The 23,871-nt window shown below is 40.7% G+C and overlaps 1 protein-coding gene across 4 annotated transcripts in view; it reads right to left on the bottom strand.

Moving 5' to 3' along the window:
* Positions 1 to 23,871, bottom strand: part of HGF (hepatocyte growth factor) — a 479,128-nt gene that overhangs the window by 387,134 nt on the left and 68,123 nt on the right. For all 4 annotated transcript variants that reach the window (XM_086919817.1, XM_086919823.1, XM_086919811.1 and 1 more), the window contains exon 2: positions 14,262 to 14,433. In XM_086919817.1, coding sequence (XP_086775943.1) covers positions 14,262 to 14,433 — 172 coding nt within the window. The remainder of the gene's footprint in view (positions 1 to 14,261; positions 14,434 to 23,871) is intronic.

Here is a 23,871-nt window from a genome sequence, read left to right as displayed (position 1 = left end):
CCTAAACACCTTCAAGTTATAAATATACCTTCACTTGCTATGGCAAAGCACCGTGTGGTTCGGAGCAGTTCGACTACCTACTTGCACGACGCAGCTCGCCACCGCAAGTATAGAAGGAAGCCAACTACCCAGCTGACGCACTGACCAGAAGCTGTCATCCTCCTGCCGAGAATCCAGCTACAGTGTTTCTGACTCCCCTTGCTGAGTGTTGGGAAATCGATTCCCGGGAAAGAGATACCAACCTCTCTCATTCTAAGGTATGGAGCTGATTAGAACCTAGAGAAACCTGTGGCAATTCTTGGCAAAACTAAAACCTGTGCTAAACCAGCACTTACTTCTTCCCTCGTACTAGACCTAGTTGAGGTACACTGGGATAGGCGTATTTTTGAAGCCCCAGTTGAGAATTTTAGCTTGTGTCATTTATGTATTTTTATATGTCATTGCAACAGACCATGCTATTACAGTATTATTTTATATTACTGTTTACACTGTACGCATTATACTTCGCATTCTGTCTTACGATTGTAGCAGTTCATATCTATTGCATGAGAAAGAAGACTGTTCAATAAACCCTTTTTATTGGAACGCCCATCTCTCTATTTCTGTGCAACTCTGTAGAAAGGGAGCATGTACGATTGACTGAGTGAAATAGTTATCTATTGTTTCCACGACTCTGAAGATATTGTTCCGACTCTAAGGGAAACAAAGTTGTCATGTTTATGCGGTTGTTAGAGACTAATCCCTTCTTGTTCATTCGAGAAAGTTTCTAGTGACCTCTGACTTAGCTGGCACACACAATGAAGTTTAATGTACTCGATAGAGACATACTGACCTCAGTCCAATGTCAAATCTATAGTGTATATTTTTCCAATGTGCAGAGCCTATGAGAGGTATAGGAACTACACTACATGGCGCCCAACTTTGTTTCCTTTAAACTTGCTCTGCAGTTTTTCATTTCAAAATGGCCGACGAATATACCACAGCAGACAGTGGAGCTACAGGTGACAATGCTGAAACAGCTCTTAACTTCACAGGTTTCCAAGAAACTGATGTGAATGCTATAATTATTCCTCAAAATTTAAGGAAAGCCGTCACTATAAACCTTATAAAATATGGCCTATCATCAAGAGGTGGTAGGGCAGTTTTTGTGATAAGAGGCACATGAATATCACCAGACAGAGGTAGTCTATTTGTGGATAGTCTTCTCTGAAGCAAATCCAGTAACACGTATGTTTCACTTCTACAAAGAAGATGGTCCACCAGAGGAATGTATTCCTTTCGAGGATATTGAAATTCCACTCACATTCCAGTAGCATGAGCTCTGGTTTAATGGCACCCTAAAACATTTAAATTACATTACCTGGCTTGGTCCACTAGGTAGACCAGGAGCAACATGGCCGGTTTTAGCCGGCTATACACCACATCCTGACATTAACGACATGTCAGACGTAGAGTTACTAGCTCAACTCAAAGAGTTAATCAAAATCTACAGACAATTGGTCCAATATGTCATGTGGACTCTTACAGTCCAACCTACAATAGTTATTCCACAACAAACCTCTCACCAGGGGAATACACAAAAAAGGACACCACAGACTTTACACACAGTCATGGGTAAATTACCCAAAAAATGTGAACTAATTCCATTCTGGATAGCTCAAAAGATTACTCAGATCGAAGCAGTATTTCCTAATTCTAGCCCTCATGAAAATCACAGAATTTTAACATCTGTTTACCAATGGGGATCACACCACATCTGGAGGACTGCACCACTTGGGGTACAGTCTTTGCTGCAATCTACACTAAAACACACAGTGTTCCGTCTATGGCGGAAATACATGAGGTTCTGAAATAGATTCAAAACGAATACGGGTCAGAGCCTGCTTTAAATTTAGGTAGGAAACTACTGAAAGATTTTAAACAATTCTCTACAATAATATTATCAAATATTAAAGGATAAGCAGCATCAGGGGCGATCCACCAGAAGTTGAGGGAATTTGATGTAACAGAGCAACCACAAGAACTAGCCAGAATAATTGAAAAATTCTATGAAGAGTTAAATTGCAGGTTTATATAGCGCTAGGATCGACTCCCGGAGGAGTATCTCCGCGCTTCGACCGCTGCGAAACCCTTCCTGGCTTCCCTGAGAGATGGTCCCTTAGTGGGTATCTCCAGGGTGAGACCAGGCATCCCCGGCGGTCTGGTGGGGCCGTTAGTGAAGATGAGGCAAGCTAATGCCCAGAGTTGCCGAGTGTGATCGCTGATCAGAGTGGGCACCGAGGCGAGAGAATTATCGAGTCCGCTGACCCTGGTCCCGAAACCTGCCGCGTCGGGAATCGAACCCTGGTCCCGGGCCGTCCTCTGCTCTCGGGTCTGCCGCCTCTAACCAGTGAGCCACACTACTACAGACAGTTTAGGTGGGAAATGAGTACAACTACAACTGTCCGAAAGTCCTGTAAAGGTCTTTTCTTAAAACACTACAACCTCTTCTAAAAAGAACTGGGAAAAGAGCAAACAAATTTCAAAAGAGAAGTGTTCTCATTCCCAAGGTAGGTTTCCTCAAAAGGAGCCCTCTGAATAGAGGTACAACCTACGGAATACGGATAATTTGAGAAAACCTGATAGATATCAAGATCCTGATACACGTTCCTCTAGTACCTTTCAGACTTCGTCACAGAAATCTGAAAGAAGAGGGCGGTCAGAAAACAAGGAAGAACACGTTAGGTCCAAAGGCTATCAACATGTTCAGAAAAACATAAAAACCTCAATTCACCAAAAAGAAGGTAGTAGGTCTAAAAATAAGACATGCCGAGGATCTTGAGGACACAACTCAAGAACGGAGAAAGGCTCAGACAATGTTGGACACTGCAGCAGAAGTAACAATAGCTCGCCAGAACCTGAAGTGACTTCTGGAGACAGTGGACTTGAATGAAGATATTGAAGTTGAAACTGCAGATACCAGGGTTAATTCTCCACATAGGTTATATGAAATAACACTACGGATAGAGGGAGACATACCACGAAAAGTGAAAGCACTCTTTTGGGAGCGACTTTCTAAAGGCTATGATATACTTCTAGCTGAACAAGACTGGCCACCAGAATTTGTCAGGGAGTGCCCACATGGCGAAGACATCATTATGCCAGCCTTCTCTAATCATATTTCAGTACATTTAAAATATACTTATGCCAGGAAACGGGCAGTCGCCCAAGCCCCAGCATGATACAAAAAACATGTGAGATGGGATGAGGATTCTCCTCACCATAAAATCCAGTTGAAAAATCAACCAACTGCGCAAAGGCAGAACCCAGTTAAGCAAAAAGCTAAAAAACAGGTCAGGGAGATCTTAGATCAACTTGAATATCAAGGGGTGATTGAAACATGCACCTCATCAATGAACAATCCTTTGTTTCCTGTCTCCAAACCAGACAAAACATATCATCTAGTATTGGGTTACAGACATCTAAACTCTTGTTGCAAAACATTTGCAGTACAAAATACACACAGTACAGCATTACTGAATAACATTGTGCGTAAAAAATATAAAACCACATTAGACATATAAAATGGTTTCTTTTGTCAAAACATTGCAACAGAAAGTTGGTATTTGACCGCTTTCTCAATAATGGGGACACAGCGTTACTTCTGTTGTCTCCCTCAAGGATTCAAGAATAGTCCTGACTTATTTTCAGCAAGGGTAACAGAGTTACTACAAACTCATGATGACGAGGCAGTGTCATATGTCGATGATGTATATATATCACAGACGATGACCTGGATAGGCACTTGAACAGGGTGAACACCAATATACTTGGCTTGACCTCTGAAAGGTATAAATTCAATTTTAAAAAATCAGAATCGCCCATCTCTAAATTCCTCTTTCTAGGATATGAACTATCAAGTGAAGGCAAAAGCCTGGCAGCCAACTTTTTAGAAAAGTGTGCGCTGCTCCTACCTCCAAAAATGCTGAAAAACTTTAAACCTCTCTACAAATTAATCAAACCTGATTTCAACACCATTCATTGGAAAACAGAACACACAGAAATTTTGCGTTCATTCCAAACAGACATGTTAGCAACCAAACATTTACAAACACGCGCAAACGTACGCAATCAAGTGATCTGAATCATTCTGTGTCAATGTGGATTCACCGACTTAACTTTTACCGAAGGTGAAAAAGTACCAATAGCATACAAATCAGATTTGTACACACAAGAAAACCCAGAACTATGTTTTGGATTGTGAAATATGTCAAAAGATGAAAGTCTCTACTGTGAAATGTCCTGTGGAGACGCCCCTTTTAATCTCAGATAAACCATTAGAGTGTGTTTACCTGGACCACTGCGGTCCCTTACACAGAGATGGTAACTATAAATATATCATGGTCGCAGTGGATTTGTGTTCAAGGTTCCTTTGGATATGGCCTCAGCGCTCGGCTGATGCTTGAACTGTTATAAAAGATTTGCGCGTCTTTATCGGCACATATGCAATTGGCAGGCTACATTCTGACCAGGGTCCTGCATTTAGCTCTCGAGCTTACAAAGAGGCCATGGCCAGTTTGGGCGTTGCATTGGGGTATTCTAGTCCATTCCATCCTAGGGAAATTTGGTTGTGGAGAGAAAAACCTGGACATAAAGCAATTTATAACAGCTCGGGTATTAGGCTGGGGTGACGGGTGGGTCAAACATCTAATAAGTGTCCAACGGAGTCTTATTCATCTACTAGGAGTTCAGAGGGACATAGGACTAGGTCGCCCTCCACTCAATTAATTCAAAATCACAAAGACCTAGCCCCAAGGGCAATAATTATTAAAGATCTAAGGGCATGTGAGGATTGTCAACAGATCATTCCACGTGCACTCCTTGTTACAAAGATAAGTGTCATGCTCAAGAATATTGCCACAGAATAAAAATAGCCAACCTCCGATAGGTCTGACACTAGACAACACAGTACCAACATTCACTAGAAGGACAACATTTAGAAAAAAGGTGTGAATAGCTAGATGACACCTCACGGGCGCACCACCAATGGGGCCCCTGGTAGGTACTCACCAGGATGGACCTGTTCTCATCATCGGTGTCAACTAGCTTAACGTAAACGTGTCCGACTCCCAAAAGAAAAGAAAAGAAGACAGTGAATGGTGCAGTGTACACAAACTTATATGTGACAAGGACTAACAACGTTCAACATATAACACAACAAATACTGTGCAAACAAGATTATGAAATCCTTTATTTTATATTCTCTTGTGTGCCAACAGTAAACATATATACATAAAATGGAGAGAAGCGAATACTACCTATCGATTCGCATTCAACTCGCTGCCGACATGTTTCATTGCCTTGGTAAAAATTCAGGCAATTTCTTCAGGGCAAAGATTATTGAAAAGCCACTGCCAGCAATACTGTGTTTAGCGTGCTAGCTCGTGGTTTATGCTCTCATACCGTTACAGCCACTTCATGGACCCAACTTCCGATTGGTAAGTATGGTCATATCTCCCTTATGTTTTATCCGTGGAGAATATTCGTTCGGCGTCTTCTCAGCACCGGTACCAAGGCAATGAAACATGTCGGCAGCGAGTTGAATGCGAATCGATAGGTAGTATTACCGGTGCTGAGGATGTTGTCCTGAGTATCATTATTCCTTAACCCAATTAATCCCTACCTCCAACATGTGGGGCTTTGGCGTCGTTACATTGACGACATCCTTCTTCTCTGGCATGGATCTTCCGATGATTTAACACCATTCATTGAGTGGCTCAACAACAGTCAGGAACATCTAAACTTCACCAGTGAATCAAAAGCTAATGACTTACCATTCCTAGATGTGATTATACATGCCGAGGATGGAAAATTGGGGACCTGCCTCTATCGAAAACCTACAGAACGGAACACCCTTCTTCACTATTCAAGCCATCACCCAAGAGGACTCAGAGACGGATTGCCTTTTGGTCAATTTTTACGTATCAGGCGCAACTGCAAATGGAAAAAAGACTACTTCCGCGAAGCAGACGTCCTCGTGAACAAACTTATACATAGAGGCTACCCTCGTAGATTAGTCATCAAAGCCAAAAAACGTGCCTGGTACTTCCACCGTGAAAACTTACTAATACCCAAGACCAGAGAGCCCATGACTAGGATTCCCTTTGTGTCAACATTTGGACCAGACAGTAACAAAGTGAGTTCTATCATCAAAAAAAACTGGACGGTGTTAAGATCCGAAGAACAATTCCGAGACCCACCCTTGTTCTCGTACCAACGCAGTAACAACATTGCGAATCATCTGGTACATGCGATTACCTGGCCAGAAACAACCAGAAACCAGAACACCATCACGTCCTCCTGGGGCTTGCCCCCTATCCTTGGACATTTCAAGTGCCAAAGCTGCAGTGTTTGCGAACTCACTACCAACACCAAGGAGTTCCTATACAATGAGAAAAGATATGAACTCACATGCCATACTAACTGCAAAACCACCAATGTGATTTACGCTATCCGATGTCCCTGCAACCTACTTTACATTGGCCAGACCACACAAATGGTAAAGCAGCGCATCATCCAGCATAAAAGTCGAGTCAACTGTCAAGTGCTGTCAGCCCCCCTTGTCTCGCACTTCATTGAAAAAGGCCACCGGGACACTGATATCAGGTGGCAAGTAATTGAGCATCTCACACTACCCATCAGAGGTGGCAATATTAACACAATCCTAAACCGAGCTGAATGCAAATGGATCTCACTCACAGACTCCGTAAATAGGGGCCTGAACACGCTTGATGAATGGAGCAGTACAGTCATCATCTGAAACCCTTTTACAAGTCTATGAATGTCTCCCTCCCTAGCCCTCACTATTACTTAGACCCCCATGATACTATTCACACTTATATGCACCTTCCAAGAAAAGCTCCCAGACCAGTATCTGCCATACTGTAAATGTCCGTGTTCTCCTAGCACACACTTAACGTTTAGACTGTAACTGTAAAGGTCTGTGCTCTCCGAGTACACACTTAACGTTTTGACTGCGATTGTGACTCGTTAAATGATTTTACTGTTATCTTGCATTTTGAAATTGACCATGTAATCATTCAGATATAAGTTACAAATTTTCATCTTATTATAATTGTAGTAGTGTTATACATGTAACACTCTCACCACGTTTTCCAGCGCCCACGACCTTTCCAAGCCGAGAGGCGTTACTACCTCTCCTGTTCCCACCCCTTCCCGCCCTCCCCACCCTGTAGCCCCGCCCCCTCCGGACCGGCTACTTCCTGGTTCGGCTCCCGACCGGCAGTCTACCCGCCACTCTGCACGGGAGGAGACTGCCTTGATTAAATCGGCAACCGATGCCTGACTCACCCAGGTGATTAATTTCTCCCTATATTGTGGAACACGCGCTATGAGTGTTTCTACCGATCCGCACTATACAATTCAGCGCCTGACCGCTGTCCCCCTTCCCCCTTCTAGGCACTTCACCCAGACGGAAAAGAGTGTGCGATCGCTCAGCGTTGTCACCCGATTCACAACCGGCAACTCTCTACTTCCAGCAATTCAGGTACTGGCTACACCGACCGTAAATACAGCCCCATTCGATAGTTTCCCCTTTTTTTGTAAACAAACCCGGATACTGATCGATAAAAAAACCCCCACGTGTTTAATTTTCAGACGCTGCCATCGTTACAAGTCTATCGTACAAGTAAACTACTGATTTGTGTATGATGCCCTGGACCCACCAAACTCTTCTGGATCCAGTTAATGTATCCATTTACCAGGTTGGTTTCACTTAACCCCCACTCCCATTACCTTTTAACCCCTTCCCCCCCTGCCCCACCCTCTCTCTAGTGTCACCCTCCTTAAGCACTAGTAATGGCATGCCATCCCCCACTGGCCACACAAATTGATCCTTTGGAGTCCCCAACTTGCTTAAACTTCAGGATGACTGAGAAACGCCAGATCACTCGGCACACTTCCACGTTCCTTGTTTGCCTCCGGTTCTTGCCCTGTCCCCTAATCTTAATTATTTTCCCATGCAGCACCTTAATTCAACGCCAACCCTGTCCTGAAGAGGATCCCGATTCATAGAGGATCGAAACGCCGTCGACTACAACAGCGCAATTTCACGGCGCACTACAAATAGGCTTATCACTATCTCAAATTCAACTTGTATAATTGTATATATCTAATGTGAAAGCCTTTAATTGATTGTTTTTACCACTTTGCGCCGACCACGCTGTTTTTCACTTTCACTTGCGTCGTCACTATCACTGCGTCATCACATTTTCACCAAGTGTTCTTTGGGTTGCTTCATGATGTATCTTCATGTACAGTGCTGCCTTTAACTGTGCTTCCCATGTTTCATGTAATTGGTGATTAATAACCATCTTACAAAATGTACTGAGACTCCCTGGTGTTCCTTTTCTTGCAATACGTACTGTATGCACAATTTTGAATTGCCTTTGTCAATGATACCTAGTGGGACATTGTTTCTTATTACAATTGCAGTATTCACAAATCATGAATATTTAGAAGGTTCTTCAGACTATGAACACATGTATTGTTATAACCATTATGGTTATCATTTCTTGCACAAATCTGCAGGTCCTAGAAATGTATTAATGTATAACGAATGGGAACATTGTCCTATGCCACAAAAGGGTAGCTGCAAAACATTTGCTATGACATTTCCATACTTTTCAGGGTTCAATGTATCCAATCCAGAAACATTCGACTTTAGAAATGTGAACAGAGCAGGAAGGAAAAGTATGTTGACCAATACCAAACAGATTTATTCTGCAGCCTTTTTTGTCCAACTGTCTAGACTAGGTTTCGACTTTTGGAAAGACAACATTGAGACAAAATCTGTCTGGAGTACGAAAGATTGGCAGGTACAGGCTGTAGAAGCTATGTTTAGAGTCTGTATCATCCCTGAGCAAATTATGTTTTTGAATGACACTGTCCAACAGACGTCTTGCCTTGGGTTAGCCAAGATCAAAGACATGAACAATCCTTCCATACCTACACCTACACCTGAGCGGGATAACACCTCAGAGGGGGAGGTCGACGTACATACTATTTTGCATCACAACAGAACAGATCCAGATTGGAATAAATGGTTGATCTGGTCCACAGACACAAACAACTGTCAAGATAGATTCCTGAACAAAACACAAGGGTTTAAAATCAATAGGCTACACCCAAGATATTTTCAAAGACAGCATCCTGGAATAGTAACAACATACAGTGTAGGGAAGCTCTGCCTTGATTGGCTATAAAGATCTACACTTAAGGATGTAAAGCAACACTTATCTTTACTTAAAGATGGCGCAGACCTTAGGGAATTCTTGCTAGGACCAAGAAAACTGCATCAAAAATGTTTGATATAAGCCGTAATATATGCTGCATACAACGAAATATGGAAGATTAAGCAAGCAGAGACTGCAGAACGAATACGAGAAATTGATTGTATTAATTTGGAGAAATTTGGAGAAATCTCTCTCTGTGGTTGACAATGGGTTAATGACTCTGTCGTCCAGGATATATTCATTAAGCAGCATAGTGTCTTCTGCCATAGACATCATGGAACAGGACTTGGTCATGTTGAGACATGGTCAGTCGCAACTACGTTCTATCATGCTATCAGGCTGAACGTTACAAAACCTTCGTTCAGGCTATGTGCCTTGGCGTTTAATCAATACTACATCACTGTTTTCAGAATTCAGTCTCACTGATAAACAGATCAAATTGGCACCAAGGGGAGCAGACTATACGGTGCAGAGCATTGAAAAACTTGAAAGATTACCATTTACAGTGGCAGAAAAACCAGCTACTGAATGGTTTATAAATGGAACAATCACTCTGCCTGTTACAATGTTCCATTTTCAGTATTGCCTAAAACACATACCAGCAGGCAAATATGAAAAGTTGGGTAAAGAATACATCCTGGGAATTACCATACACACACAGATGTTGGAGTGGGGGCGTGAGGTGTTTCTTAGCGGTTCAAACTGTAAAAATGCACTAAGCTGTTCTATCCTTTGTCAGGGTATTAATTTACATGGGGCCTGTGATGGTTCTTCTAACAACTTATCCTGTCACCTGCAAGGTTCACCAGCTGCAGTGATTGATCCAATATCTGGACAACTTTCAAATGGGAGTTACCTCATGTTGAACGATCATAGCTGCTGTGGCATGTTGCCATATATACCATATCTAGTAACTGTGTCTTCCAGGGTCACTTGCTGTATGCAAGTATTGTTTCCAAAAACCAAGACAGTCAGGAAGTCGCCTCTATGGCCTTCACTGAACATCTCTTCTATACGAATTGATACTCTAAGCAGAATGAAAGCCATTCTTCTGCCGCGGACCTCGGCCAAAGAAACCTATGATCTACAAGTCGCACGGACTTCTGCTGAGATACATCCCCTTTTGAATACAAACTGCCCTATACATTTCTCAGAAATGTTAAGTCGTATCTTAAACATGTCTGATATAAGCGGTATTGTACATCTATTTAAGAATATATTTTACGGACTGTAAGCACCTTTTCAAACAGTCCTCTGAATATTTTGCAACTTCGTGCACTCTGTGTTTGGCGGACTGCCACTGCTTTTTGGACTCACTGCAGGGATACTATGTTTGCTCCTACTGCTGCGATATGGCAAGCCAAATCACCAGCGACAACCAGTTTTCCATGGAGACAACTCTACTGGCGATGAAGTGTCGTGTGCGCATCGTTTGGCTTTACTTTATCTAAGAGAATTAAATACCACATGATTTCTGTCATTCAGACCAATCTGGCAAGATTGCATCTTACCTGTTCTAAGCTGCCTGCTATGCCGAGAAGAATGCGTGCTAGACACCCGTCTGACACTTCCATCAGTCATGCCAACGGGTGTTGATACTTTGCTGGACCCCGTAACGGCCCATGCTCTGTGTTGTCCCCAGAGGCTACCAATTCTGATGACAGCGTTCATTGAGATCTCACAGACAAACTTGACAATATTTTGTCTACAGACATAGACGATTTCAAGTTTGATTTATGTATTATATGTATCAAAAGTGATTTTTAACTGTTAATTAGATTGTAACCATTAGGGAGGTCCCAGGTTCAAAATTCATTTTTATGATAACAATTTTTTTTAAATATATCTCTGGAAGTGTTTGTAATATGTATAGTGACCCGAAATCTAATGTTTAAGTCTGCCTTTTTGCCTTTTGCCCAAATGCTTAGTGAGTCCGCTGTAACACTAAACAGGTGACTCTTGTGTCTTTGGTAAAGTAATTACTGAATGTACAAAAAGAACTGACAGGGACAAGGTTTTTTTGAAGTTTACTTTTACCCTCTCCCTGTAAAACATATAGGGGTAGCTTCCTCGTGTTTCTGGAGAAATACACTGAAGAAATTTGTTGAAAACAGTTTTACAAAGCATAAATAGATGTGAGCAAGGGGTAGGACAGACAGGAACAGAATATGAACGAGAAGGAGTAAAAGGAGATTGAGAGAAGGAACTGAGAGAGGCTGGATAAGGTAATAAATGTGAGTGAGCAAACAAGAGGAAGCAGGACTGTGAGCATAGTTTGAAATGTAGCAGGACATTTAAAATATTTATCACAAACTCCAACATATTAAAAAAAATACCAATACAACTAAGTGCTAAAATGAGCAGAACTGCAATAAAAATGCATTCTGTAATGGTTATGTATATTACAGTATACATCATGGAATTAAAATTGAGCAGCTCACAAATTATAGGAAATGATCAACATTTTTTAATAGAGGCACTCATTAAGACCTTGACTGTTGGCCTGACAGGCCCTAATGAATCCACCCTTCATATTACAAAATACCTTCATGACAGTGGTTGTTTTGATTGAAAGTGCTCCTACTGAAACGCAAACATAATAATGACAATTTTTGTTGTCCTATAAAAATCAGCGGGCTTTTATTCATGGAAATCAAAATATGAATTACCCTAACATACAGAGAGTTTTCCCTACACACAGAGGCCATTGATTAATTTTCCTTTCTCAGACCCACCATAAATTGAAAGGAACTTTGGACACATAGACTCGTCGACTCTCTGATTCCCGAGTCATAGGTGTAAATAGTGGAGTCAGCATAGTCTTCACCATCTGAAATCGAGCGATTTGCCAGTGTCTAAATGAGGCAGGGGAATCAGTGGTTTGGAGGGTTAGAAGCTCTGTCTATTATGACAGGACTTCTGCTCTGTAAAAACTATAGTGGTCCCATGATCTTGAAGTAAACAAACCTGAGACATGGAAAGTTTACTTTGATGAATATTTTGCCTAGTGTAGTACCAGGAAATTTATTACAATCATCCTTCTCAAAGGTTCTAAGTGCCATTTAATGAACTTCACTAGCTTGGGAGGATATTGTGCAGAAATATTATCATAAAAAATTGAGAACCTATTAACAACTAATTCACTATATAAAATGTATTGAGTCCGAAACACAAGAGTATATGTGCAGAAAATGTGTTGTAAGCTAAATGACACCCGCATCTGAGGGCTAAATACATTTCTGGCTAATTTACTATGTTTTCATCCTTCATGTAAACAAATTAAAATGCTTTGTGGGCCGAAAACGTATGCATTTTGTTCACCGAGCATTGCTAACTTTCATGCATCTCATCTAGTAGATGTACAAATGTAGTTTGCAGTATTCAACATCTGATAGTTGGATATATGTTCATTAGACGATGAAAGGAAATAGCATGTTTTCATACAAAAGCGTGCTTCCAATATGCAACTTACAGATTGAAATAATTTTTTAGTAAATTTCCTGCATTCCTCATGATTGGTACAGAGCAGAGTGCAGATCAGGTAAATGAACACCTTATTTGATGCTTTTTTTGTCAATTAGCAACGTCAAAGGGAGTGATTTAGAGTTTTGGCGGATGGGTACTCTCTCGCAAACGTAACAGACACCCCAGTTGCCTCATTAAAATTCCATTATATCCTAAAGCACTTGTAATATCCTAATGGACTTGTAATAAGTGATGAGATATGTGTCAAGTTTGTGACAGGGCACCCACACACCAAACTCTAAACCAGACCCATAGTTAGTTTCAATTATCAGTCATCTTTGAACTTCTGCACGTCTTTTCGGTTCACCTCTAATCTGAAACAAAATCCTAACTTTACGACTTTTAGTATTCAAAAAAGGCGTTTAGGAGTAGTAATGTTAGGATTCCTAACTTTACTAACTTTACTATTCCTAAATGCCTTTTGTGAATATCGAAAGTCATAAAGTTAGGATTTCGTGTGAAATTAGGAGTAGTAAAGTTAGGAATCCTAAATGTACTCCTCCCAAATGCCTTTTGTGAATACCGAAAGTCGTAAAGAAAGGATTTTGTCTCAGATTAGGAGTAGTAAGGTTAGGTATCCTAACCTTACTACTCCTAAATGCCTTTTGTGAATACCAAAAGTCATAAAGTTAGGATTTTGTCCCAGATTACTTTTGTGAATCTGGCCCCTAAAATGAAGACACCTACGCATTCACTTTTAACACATGTGATTTTTTAGATGCAAGATGACCACCGAAACTTGTAACAGCTACATTTCACTTTTCTGTTTGAACCCCTGGGTCATAAAATGTGAGACAGCAGCAAAGGCATGTTATGACTTTATCACGGCTTTGCCACAAAATAATTGAACCTGATGATGGGGTCAGCCTCAATTTACAGGCAAATGTGAGAGGTGAAATGATTGGGGTCAGGGGCAAGATGCAGAAGGCAAATAGACATGTAAAGTTGTTCTGTGGGAATGTGTCAATACCGCCCCATTACCATAATTGGTCTGAAAAAACATCAATTATATTTTTAAAGCATTCACAACAGTGTTAGTATTTGTTGCTTTTTTAATTTCGGGAACAGTAACCCGTATGCAATGGAACACATTACAAACCAGAAGTAGCTGGCTATAATGAATTTTAACATCTCGATTCCAACACCATATAGAGCAGGAATTAACAATATAAATCACACTTAATAAGGACTATTGCAACAAAGATTAATATGCATCATGATAGAGATGAATGTTATGGTTGGTTTTCTAAAACGAAATTAGAACACATTGGATGTTTGATGCACAAAATCCTTCTTTGGTCACTAATGCATGATTCTGTATATTGACCATAACAAAATAAGGCTCTGTTTCCAGCGTAGATTCCCTATAGAATGTTTCTCAAAAAGGGTAGAAAGGTAATATCCGAAGGGAACTTCAGTATTCGGGAAAAAAAATGGACTTACCTGCAAAGCTGAGAGAATGGCAGCCCCTTATTCCTGCTGCATCTTTTGGCGCAGTGTTCTGTGCCATTTAAACGTTTCGTTTTGATTTCCAGTTCCTTGTTCAGTCGTATTAATGTACTTTCTGATGTCTTTTTGTAATCATGAAGCGTATTCCTCCGTTTTTTCTTGCTCTCTTTTGGAAAAAATATGGCAGAAAAAGATATTTTAGAGAAACAGGATATATTGAGCCTTTCACGTGCCCAGCATATACTTTTATTTTATTTTTAAACCAACGGCGCATTCTAAGAAAAGCTTGGTGACTGCGAGTTGTCTTTATTGCAAACGTACATACATTTTGAATTACTTTTCAACTACAAAATGTTTTCACCATTCAGTTCGAAAGAGAGAAACAGGCAAAGACACCGTGACCTACAAACTGCAAAGACGCATGAGTCACCCCAGAGAAGATGTCAACAAAAGTTACTCTGACTCATGCACCGGAGTTTCCTTTCTTATCATTTTAGTAACATTGTAACATTGACAAGACACGAGCAGAAGGTCAGCCTAAGTTTGATTATGAAACGTGTTCCATTGTCCCCAGTATCCTCGCTATTTTTATATTCTGCAGCAAGCATAATATGAAGGTATCGCATGACATTTGCAGTATTAGCAGGAGCTCGAGGCTTTTTCCCTGTTCATCAGTTGCTTGCTATTCACTATAGTAAGGAAACCAGTATAGCAAGGTGTGTATAATTCGTACTGGTTGCACATTAATCATGGGCTTGTTATCCCTGGTCGGCACATTGGTTACTCCCCCAGTATTTTAGCCTCGGACCCAATGGGCTTCTTCAAATATAAACTCTCTGTTATATATTTACAGGCTGCAAAGGTTAAATGAGTGTAACCTTGACTCAGATACACTTCGAGGTAGGAGGCAGGGCATTATCGGAGAAACACCATATACAGTGGTTCTCCAGCCCCACCAAAAACACAGTTCCCCACTCTAGTTAACATGAAGGAACTACCAGATGGAGGCCCCTGGAGTGGTCAATTTAAGGCGAAGACCCATCAACTACAGGGCCCTGCTGTCAGTGCATTGGGAAGTCCACCCTAATTAGGGAACTCCTCCCAATACGTATTTGGCTTTCGGCGTGAGTCATGGCAGACAGTGGCAGGAAGAACTAATGACAGTCTTAACGCACAGTCCGAAATCGTCCTTTAAAGAGGGACCATTGCTTTTTTTTTCTTTTTTCAGCTGCAAACCTCCTTTTCTGGAGGCTCTGACAGTAACTCTTATTAAAAGAGCATCTTTGGGTTTCATTACAGGTACGCAAGTAGAGTGCCTGGATCACTGACAGAACATCGACAGACAAAATATCGAGATGCCAAAATATCGAGGATAAAATATCGACTGACAGAATATCGACTTCCTATCTTCAAACAGGTAAGTACAAAAATATCGACTCCAAAATATCGAGTGTAAAAAATATAGAATGTCAAAATATCGAATTTTTTAAGTATGTTAAAAGTAACTTAAAAGTAATATAAAAGTAAATTAAATTATTATAAACATATTTAAAATACTTAAATAAACGAAAAATTAAGAAATAATTAATGTAACTTAAAAAAAAGAATACTTATAGATATATATACATATTAATAACAAAACATATACAATATTTTTACCGTAGGATAGCGAGAGGGTTAAATGTACTCTAACGACTCCAGTGAGTGCAACAATAGGGAAAGCGTTGGATAGCCTAAGGGTAAAAATTACTATTCCAACTCCAATGAGTGTAACAGTAGGGTAAGTGTTGGATAGCGTAGGGATAAAATTTACTATTCCCACTACAGAAAGTGTAACAGTAGGGTAAGCGTTGGATAGCGTAGGGGTAAAATTTACTATTCCAACACCAGGGAGTGTAACAGTAGGGAAAGTGTTGGATAGCGTAAGGGTTTAAATTACTATTCCAACTCCAGAGAGTGTAACAGGAGGGAAAGCATTGGATAGCGTAGGAGTTCAAATTACTATTCCAACTCCAGCGAGTGCAACAGTAGGGAAAGCGTTGGATAGCGTAGGGGTTAAAATTACTATTCCAACTCCAGAGAGTGTAACAGTAGGAAAAGCGTTGGATAGCGTAGGGGTTAAAATTACTATTCCAACTCCAGTGAGTGCAACAGTAGGGAAAGCGTTGGATAGTGTAGGGGTTTTAAATACTATTCCAAATCCAGTGAGTGTAACAGTAGGGTAAGCGTTGGATAGCGTAGGGGTAACATTTACTATTCCAACTCCAGTGAGTGTAACAGTAGGGTAAGCATTGGATAGCGTAGGGGTAAAATTTACTATTCCAACTCCAGTGAGTGTAACAGTAGGGTAAGCGTTGGATAGCGTAGGGGTTACATTTTTTATTCCAACTCCAGAGAGTGTAACAGTAGGGAAAGCTTTGGATAGCGTAGGGGTTAAATTTACTATTCCAACTCCAATGAGTGCAACAGTAGGTAAAGCGTTGGATAGCGTAGGGGTAAAAATTACTATTCCAACTCCAGAGAGTGCAACAGTAGGGAAAGCATTGGATAACATAGGGGTAAAAATTACTATTCCCACTCCAGAGAGTGCAACAGGAGTGAAAGAGTTGGATAGCGTAAGGGTAAAAATTACTATTCCCACTACAGTGAGTGCAACAGTAGGGAAAGCGTTGGCTAGCGTAAGGGTTTAAATTACTATTCCCACTCCAGTGAGTGTAACAGTAGGGTAAGCATTGGATAGCGTAAGGGTACAATTTACTATTCCAACTCCAGAGAGTGTAACAGTAGGGTAAGCGTTGGATAGCATAGGGGTAAAATTTACTATTCCAACTCCAGAGAGTGTAACAGTAGGGAAAGCGTTGGATAGCGTAGGGGTTAAATTTACTATTCCAACTCCAGTGAGTACAACAATAGGGAAAGTAAATACTTCTTATATAAAAATAAATAACATAAATAGTACACTCTATTACAAATTATTTTAAATATTTTAGAATTGTGTAAATTATATTATTAATCTATTAAATTGTAAAATACGAATTATTTAATAATATAAATTACCTACTAATACTAATAATTTACCTATTAACAATCAATAATTTAAATTTTAAAATCATTTTACAAAATAAACTCAATATTTTTTTAAAACAATGTAATTACTTACAATTAAATTAATTCCAAAACTATTCCTCTATAAACACACAACCCACTACAAAATTAAATTACTTAAATTAACATATTCATCAATTAATTATTTAAATGTATTTACCTATTATATTGTAATAATTACCAATTAATAATTTTTGAATGATTAATTCTAAATAAATAACTTTTTAATTAATTACATATTTAATTAATTATATTTAAATTACTTCCCACCCTATTCCCCTATAATCGCACAACCCGCTAAATTATCAATTCATCAATAAAAATGAATTACCAATTATATTTAAGTTACTTACCAATTAATAATTAATTAACAAATAATGTTAAATAAATAACAATTATTTGAATAACATATTTTAATAATTATAATTAAATTACTTCCCACCCTATTCCCATATAACACCAAAACCTGCTTCAGAATCTAAATTACAAAAAATATAAGTTATATCACTTAATCAATTAAAATTAATTACCAATTATATTTTAACTAATTACCATTTAATAATTAACTAACATACCAATTCATTAAATAACATATTTAATAATTATATTTAAATTACATCCCACCCTATTCCCCTATAAACCCACAACCCGCTACAGAAAATAAATTACTAAAAATAATATATTTATCAAGTATTCAATTAAAATTAATCCCCAACTACATTTTAATTAATTACCAATCAATAATTAATTAACAATTAATTCTAAACAAATACCAATTATTGAAATAATATATTTAATTAATTATAATTAAATTACTTCCCATCTTATTCCCCTATAATCCCACAACCCGCTACAGATTTATATTACACAAAAATTAAACATTAATATTAACTTACCTTAAATTCGATTTTTTTGTTGTCTATATTCAGTCTAGTCGATATTATGTCCATTCTATATTTTTGAATCGATATAATTGCTATTCTAGTCGATTTACATTTTTCTATTCGATATTTTTGTAGTCTATATTATGTCTAGTCGATATTATGTCTAGTCGAAATTAAAAACTCAATATTATCTCTAGTCGAAATAAAAAACTCGATATTACGTCTACTTACCGGAGTGCCTCTCCCCACACTTGTTGCGCTTTTCAAAGAATATAGAAGTAAAATTGCAATTCTCCATTCTGTAAACTTTTGCCTATGTATTTAGCTCCATCATTCCTTGCTAATACAAAGATGGCTGTGGTCTTTGCATCTCCCCAGATAAAAAAGCCATATTGTTGTGTTGTTAACGAAAAGCACAGTAATATGTATAGTTACATTGAATAAAAAAAAAAAATCTTTTAAATTAATGTTTACTATCATATGGAATAAATCTTTAATACACTTTGTTTGGGGTTCATATTTATCTAGTTATTCATATGTTAAGGTACCTTTCTGGTATGGCATTTGCATCTCTCACATTGGGCTTATGCAGGATAAGCAATACAGCCTTAATTACCCTGCTGCTAGATCCACTGTCTTTACTGCACCAGGACAGCCCTGCTTGTTCCGATGGGGAGAGTGAGATCCTCTTCTTCTGCCCTGGTTCACCCCATGTTTTCTAACTAAAGTAAGGTTAAGTAGAGCACATGTGCCCCCTTCATGCGACACAGAGGCACAAGGGGGCCCTTTGTTTTCTCTCCACCACGGTTTTCATTAAAGGAGGAACTAACATGAACAAATCAAGAAATCTGATCTGATGCCTACTAATATAATTGATTGTGTGTAAGCCCTCATTAAATGTATTTGGTTATGAATGCAGAGGAGACATTTGCAGAATCACAGCCTTGCTCTACTAGTGATTCTGTGACAGACTCTGGCAAAATATCACCATTATTTCAATTAAGCGGCATAAGCTGGAAGTTAAAGTAGAGGTAAAATAGGTAGGGAATAGAGATAAAATTTGATATTAGAACCAGGCATGGATATTGGTGCAGCTGAAATCAGGAATAGCTGTGCGAGATTCAAAAGACTCATTTATTAGTATATTATAGTATAAATTTCACCTACCTTTCTAAAGATAATTGATACACATCTGCTGCATGTGTTTCATTTTACAAAACAAAAATAAGCAAAAGAAAAACGTACTGCTTGGCCATGCCAAGTGTACATCAAAATAGTAATTGTTAGGTTTTACTTACAGTGCACATGCACTGCCAGATAAAGCTATTGTAAATTTAAAACAAGCAATGCAATTGGTCTCGGATTTATTTGAGTTTGAGCTAATGGCATTGTTAATGGCAATGTCTTTTCGACATGTGTTATGGAGTGTATGTATGTGGTTTGGAGTGTGATTATGTGGGTTGGATTGGAATTGTAGCAATGGTGTCATGCTGCGCTTTAGATGAATACGTTTAAAAGTAAAGTGTGCCATACTGCGATTACTACAATAGTTAATTGTGGATCCGTTAACAATTGATGTGTGTACTGATGGCTGGTGGTGTGTGTGCCTGGTGAAATCGTGCACAGATGGCTGGTGGTGTGTGTGCCTGGTGAAAGCGTGCACTGATGGCTGGTGTTGTATGTGCCTGGTGAAAGCGTGCACTGACGGCTGGTGGTGTGTGTGTTCCTGGTGAAGCGTGCAGTGATGGCTGGTGTTGTGTGAGCCTGTTGATAGTGTGCACCAATGGCTGGTGGTGTGTGTGTGTGCCTGGTGAAAGTGTGGTGGTGACTGAGTGGTGGTGAGTGTGTGTGTGGTGTTGTGTGTGTGGTGGTGTGCGTGTTGCCGTTGTGTGGTGGTGGCGTGCATGTGGTGTGTTTGTGGGGTTGTGTGTGTGATGTTATGTGTGGGGTGTTATGTATGTAGTGTTATGTGTGTGTTGTTGTGTGTGGTGTTGTGTGTGTGTGGTGTGTGGTGTTGTGTGTGTGTGTGGTGTTGTGTGTGTGTGGTGTTGTGTGTGTGTGTGTGGTGTTGTATGTGTGTGGTGTTGTGTGTGGTGTGTGTGTGTGGTGTTGTGTGTGTGTGGTGCTGTGTGTGTGTTTGGTGTGTGTGTGTGTGTGTGCGTGTGTGTGTGTGTGTGTGTGTGTGTGTGGGTGGTGTATGTGGTGTGTGTCTGTGTGGTGTTGTGTGATCCTCTGTGAGACACCAGGGTCTGTCATCTGGAATGGAAGCTTTGGCCAGATGGTGGAGCACGGAAATGTTGTGCTCCTGTGAAAGAGATGACAGATGATTGGGGTCCCTCTTAGGAGCCAAAGACTCTGAAAGCAGTGCCCCTGTCTTTAACACCATGACACCAGTGTGCCTCAAGTAACATATGCCAGGTCTTCTAGGTGCCTAGAATAACGTCCCACTGAAAGCACTGGACTTCACTGGCACGGAAGCACGTCATTTGTGCTCGCTCTGCACACTCACACGCTGCTCACCCTACAAACGCACACACTACTGGCTCTGGACACTCACATACAGCACAATTCACATTAAGGGTAAAATGTGATACATCAGTCGGCAGCGTTTGTTACGCATCTACCGAGTCCAGGCGGAAACCCGCAAGTCTCCTCTTCTCACAAAGGGCTCTGCAGCACAGTCTGTGACGGGTTCTTTGAATTGCGGCACTGAAAGCGATTGCTATAGAAAAACTAGCTTTACAATCACTGATCACCTGCACTAGTGGCTTCGAAAGCTGGCAAAAAATCCAAATTGAAACTATATGGCTAGCTACAATGGGGGCGATTCCAGGGAACCCAATAAACTCCTTTGTGGACAAAATCCTCATGGTTTAAACCAAAACAGAAATACAAATTTTCTGGTATTTCTATGCATCTCACCACCTGCAAAAACATGTGGGAACTATGCCAGGAAATCAGTCTGAAATTTGAGAAAAACATGACCTCTGATATGTGCTAACGTTTCCCCCATGTTACGTCTCATTCCCGATAGGAAAAGTGGGAATCATCCAGTAAGGCACGGTAATACCACCCAGAGCCTGGAATACTATATGTGGTTTTACCAGGCCTTACTTACCAAAGCTACTTATAACAGGCTCTCGATATGACATTTAGAAACTAGTAGTGCAGGTGTGCTGAAGGGGGGGGCGAATACATCATTATTATTATACCCATGAGCTCCATGATAGCGTTCAGTGACCTCAAACAGATGTTTTTTTTTGTGTTTTTTTTACAGCCAGCCGCATCTACTGATAAATTATAGAATGTTAAATGTCTTCACCACAAACATCATTAATGGCCTGTTACGTAACATGAATAAGGCACGTCACCAAAAAACATACAGTTGATTTGTCCACATATTTTGCAAAAAGTAAGCACTGCCAAAAATGTGGTGGACGACGGCATCTCCAGAAACAGCGGCGCATTAACACCTCATCTACAAACTGAGTGTGACACACACACACTGGCCCTTTCTGAAATGTACTGCGTGCACTGTGGAAAAAGCGAAAGCAGCCGTATTCCACAAAAAGTAAGCACTGCTACAATTGCGGTGCAGCGTACGCCTTAGCATCCTAGAACCCAGTGCCACTTCAACCCGATGTTGCCCGCCCCCCACGTCCTCACAAGCACGTCACAAAAAAACATACCGTTGATTTGTCCACATATTTTGCATAAAATAAGCACTGCCATTGCAGAGCAGTGTGCGCCTTAGCATCCTAGAACCCGGTGCCACTTTACCTGCTGCACTAGCCCTTTCTCAAATGCACTGCGTGCACTGTGGATAAAGGGGAAGCAGCCCTACAAAAGTGCTTTTTACTAAATATTCCGCGCCAAATGTGCATCTGTCAGACTACCCCAGATAGCAAGTCAAATACATTGGCACCGGAGGTGCGGGATAAACCTTTGCTCAGCGAAGCACATACAGTTAATTTGTCAACATATTTTGCAAAAAGTAAGCACTGCCACAATTGCGGTTCAGTGTGCCACTTAACATCCTAGATCCCGGTGCCACTTTACCTACTGCATTGTTGATAGCTTTACCCCGCTGCTGCTGGCCCCCACGTCCTCACACACACAACTCCAAAAATCATACAGTTGATTTGTCCACATATTTTGCAAAAAGTAAGCATTGACACAATTGCGGTGCAGTGTGCGCCTTAGCATCCTAGAACCCGGTGCCACTTTACCTGCAGCACTGTTAAGAGCTTTACCCCGCTGCTGACTGCCCCCACGTCCTCACACGAGCCTGTATTTTTAACTGACCGCCACATGGGGCTGTGACATCTCACAAGCGGAGTGACTGGAAAACCACAGGAGAGGACGCCGTCTCCAGAAACAGCGGCGCATTAACACCTCATCTACAAACTGAGTGTGACATACACACTCGCCCTTTCTGAAATGTACTGCATGCACTGTAGAACAAGCTCATAGGTGTGTTTGGCAGTGTCCAATTAGTAGTTTGTTTCAATATTTTTTCTACTTTAAGACACTTTTTTTGTTCAATGTTACCATTACAGTCCGGGTAACATCACGCAGCGAGGTATGGTGTTTTCGTTATTTATTGCAGTCAGATCTATTATAACGGTGTACGCGTTTTAGCATCACTATAAGGTCTTGAACTGTCCTCATTACATACATACAGGCTAGAGTACGTATATATATACAAGTTGAGGTGCTCACATTCATTCAAGGTGAAGTACATACATTCATACAGGGTGAGGTACATACATTCATACAGGGTGAGGTACAAACACACACACAGGGTGCAGTACTTACATGCATACAGGGTGGGGTACTAACATACATATAGGGTGAGGTATTCATACATACAAGGGTGACTTACGTATATACTTACAGGTTGAGGTGCTCAAGTACATTCAGGGTGAGGTACTTACATTCATACAGGGTGAGGAACTAACATACACACAGGGTGAGGTACTTACATTCATACAGGGTGAGGTATTAACATACACACAGGTTGAGGTACTTACATTCATAGAGGGTGAGGTATTAACATACACACAGGGTGGGGTACTTACATGCATACAGCTTGAGGTACTCACATACATACAGGGTGAGGGACCTACATACATACAGGGTTAGGTACTCACATACAGGGTGAGGGCCTCACATACATACAGGGTTAGATACTCACATACAGGGTGAGGTGCTCACATACATACAGGGTGAGGTACTTACATACATACAGGGTAAGGTACTTACATGCATACAGGGAAAGGGACTTGCATAAACATATAGGGTGAGGTACTCAAGAACTGACATCCAGAGGCACCTATGCACGCCCATCATGCCGATGTAACTCACTAAGAGGTGGGGACTTCATACATTATGAGGTACTCTACTCACACACTGACACCCGGTAGCAGCGAGGTACTCACAGCACTTTGGTGCCCGCTGGCACCGTGGGCACGGCGTCCAGACCCAGGTGCATGCAGCGCACGGTGGCCTTGAAGCAGAGGCAGCGGCTGGGGCAGGCCCGCGCCCTCGGGGGCAGGAGGAGCAGCAGGGGCAGCAGCAGCAGGAGGGCCGCCGGGGGCCCGCACTTCACCCGC

Source organism: Lissotriton vulgaris, chromosome 1_1, assembly GCF_964263255.1.
Source record: "Lissotriton vulgaris chromosome 1_1, aLisVul1.2, whole genome shotgun sequence".
In the NCBI taxonomy this organism is placed as follows: Eukaryota; Metazoa; Chordata; class Amphibia; order Caudata; family Salamandridae; genus Lissotriton; species Lissotriton vulgaris.
Note: the sequence above shows the minus strand (reverse complement) of the source record. Positions and strands in the feature narration are given on the sequence as shown.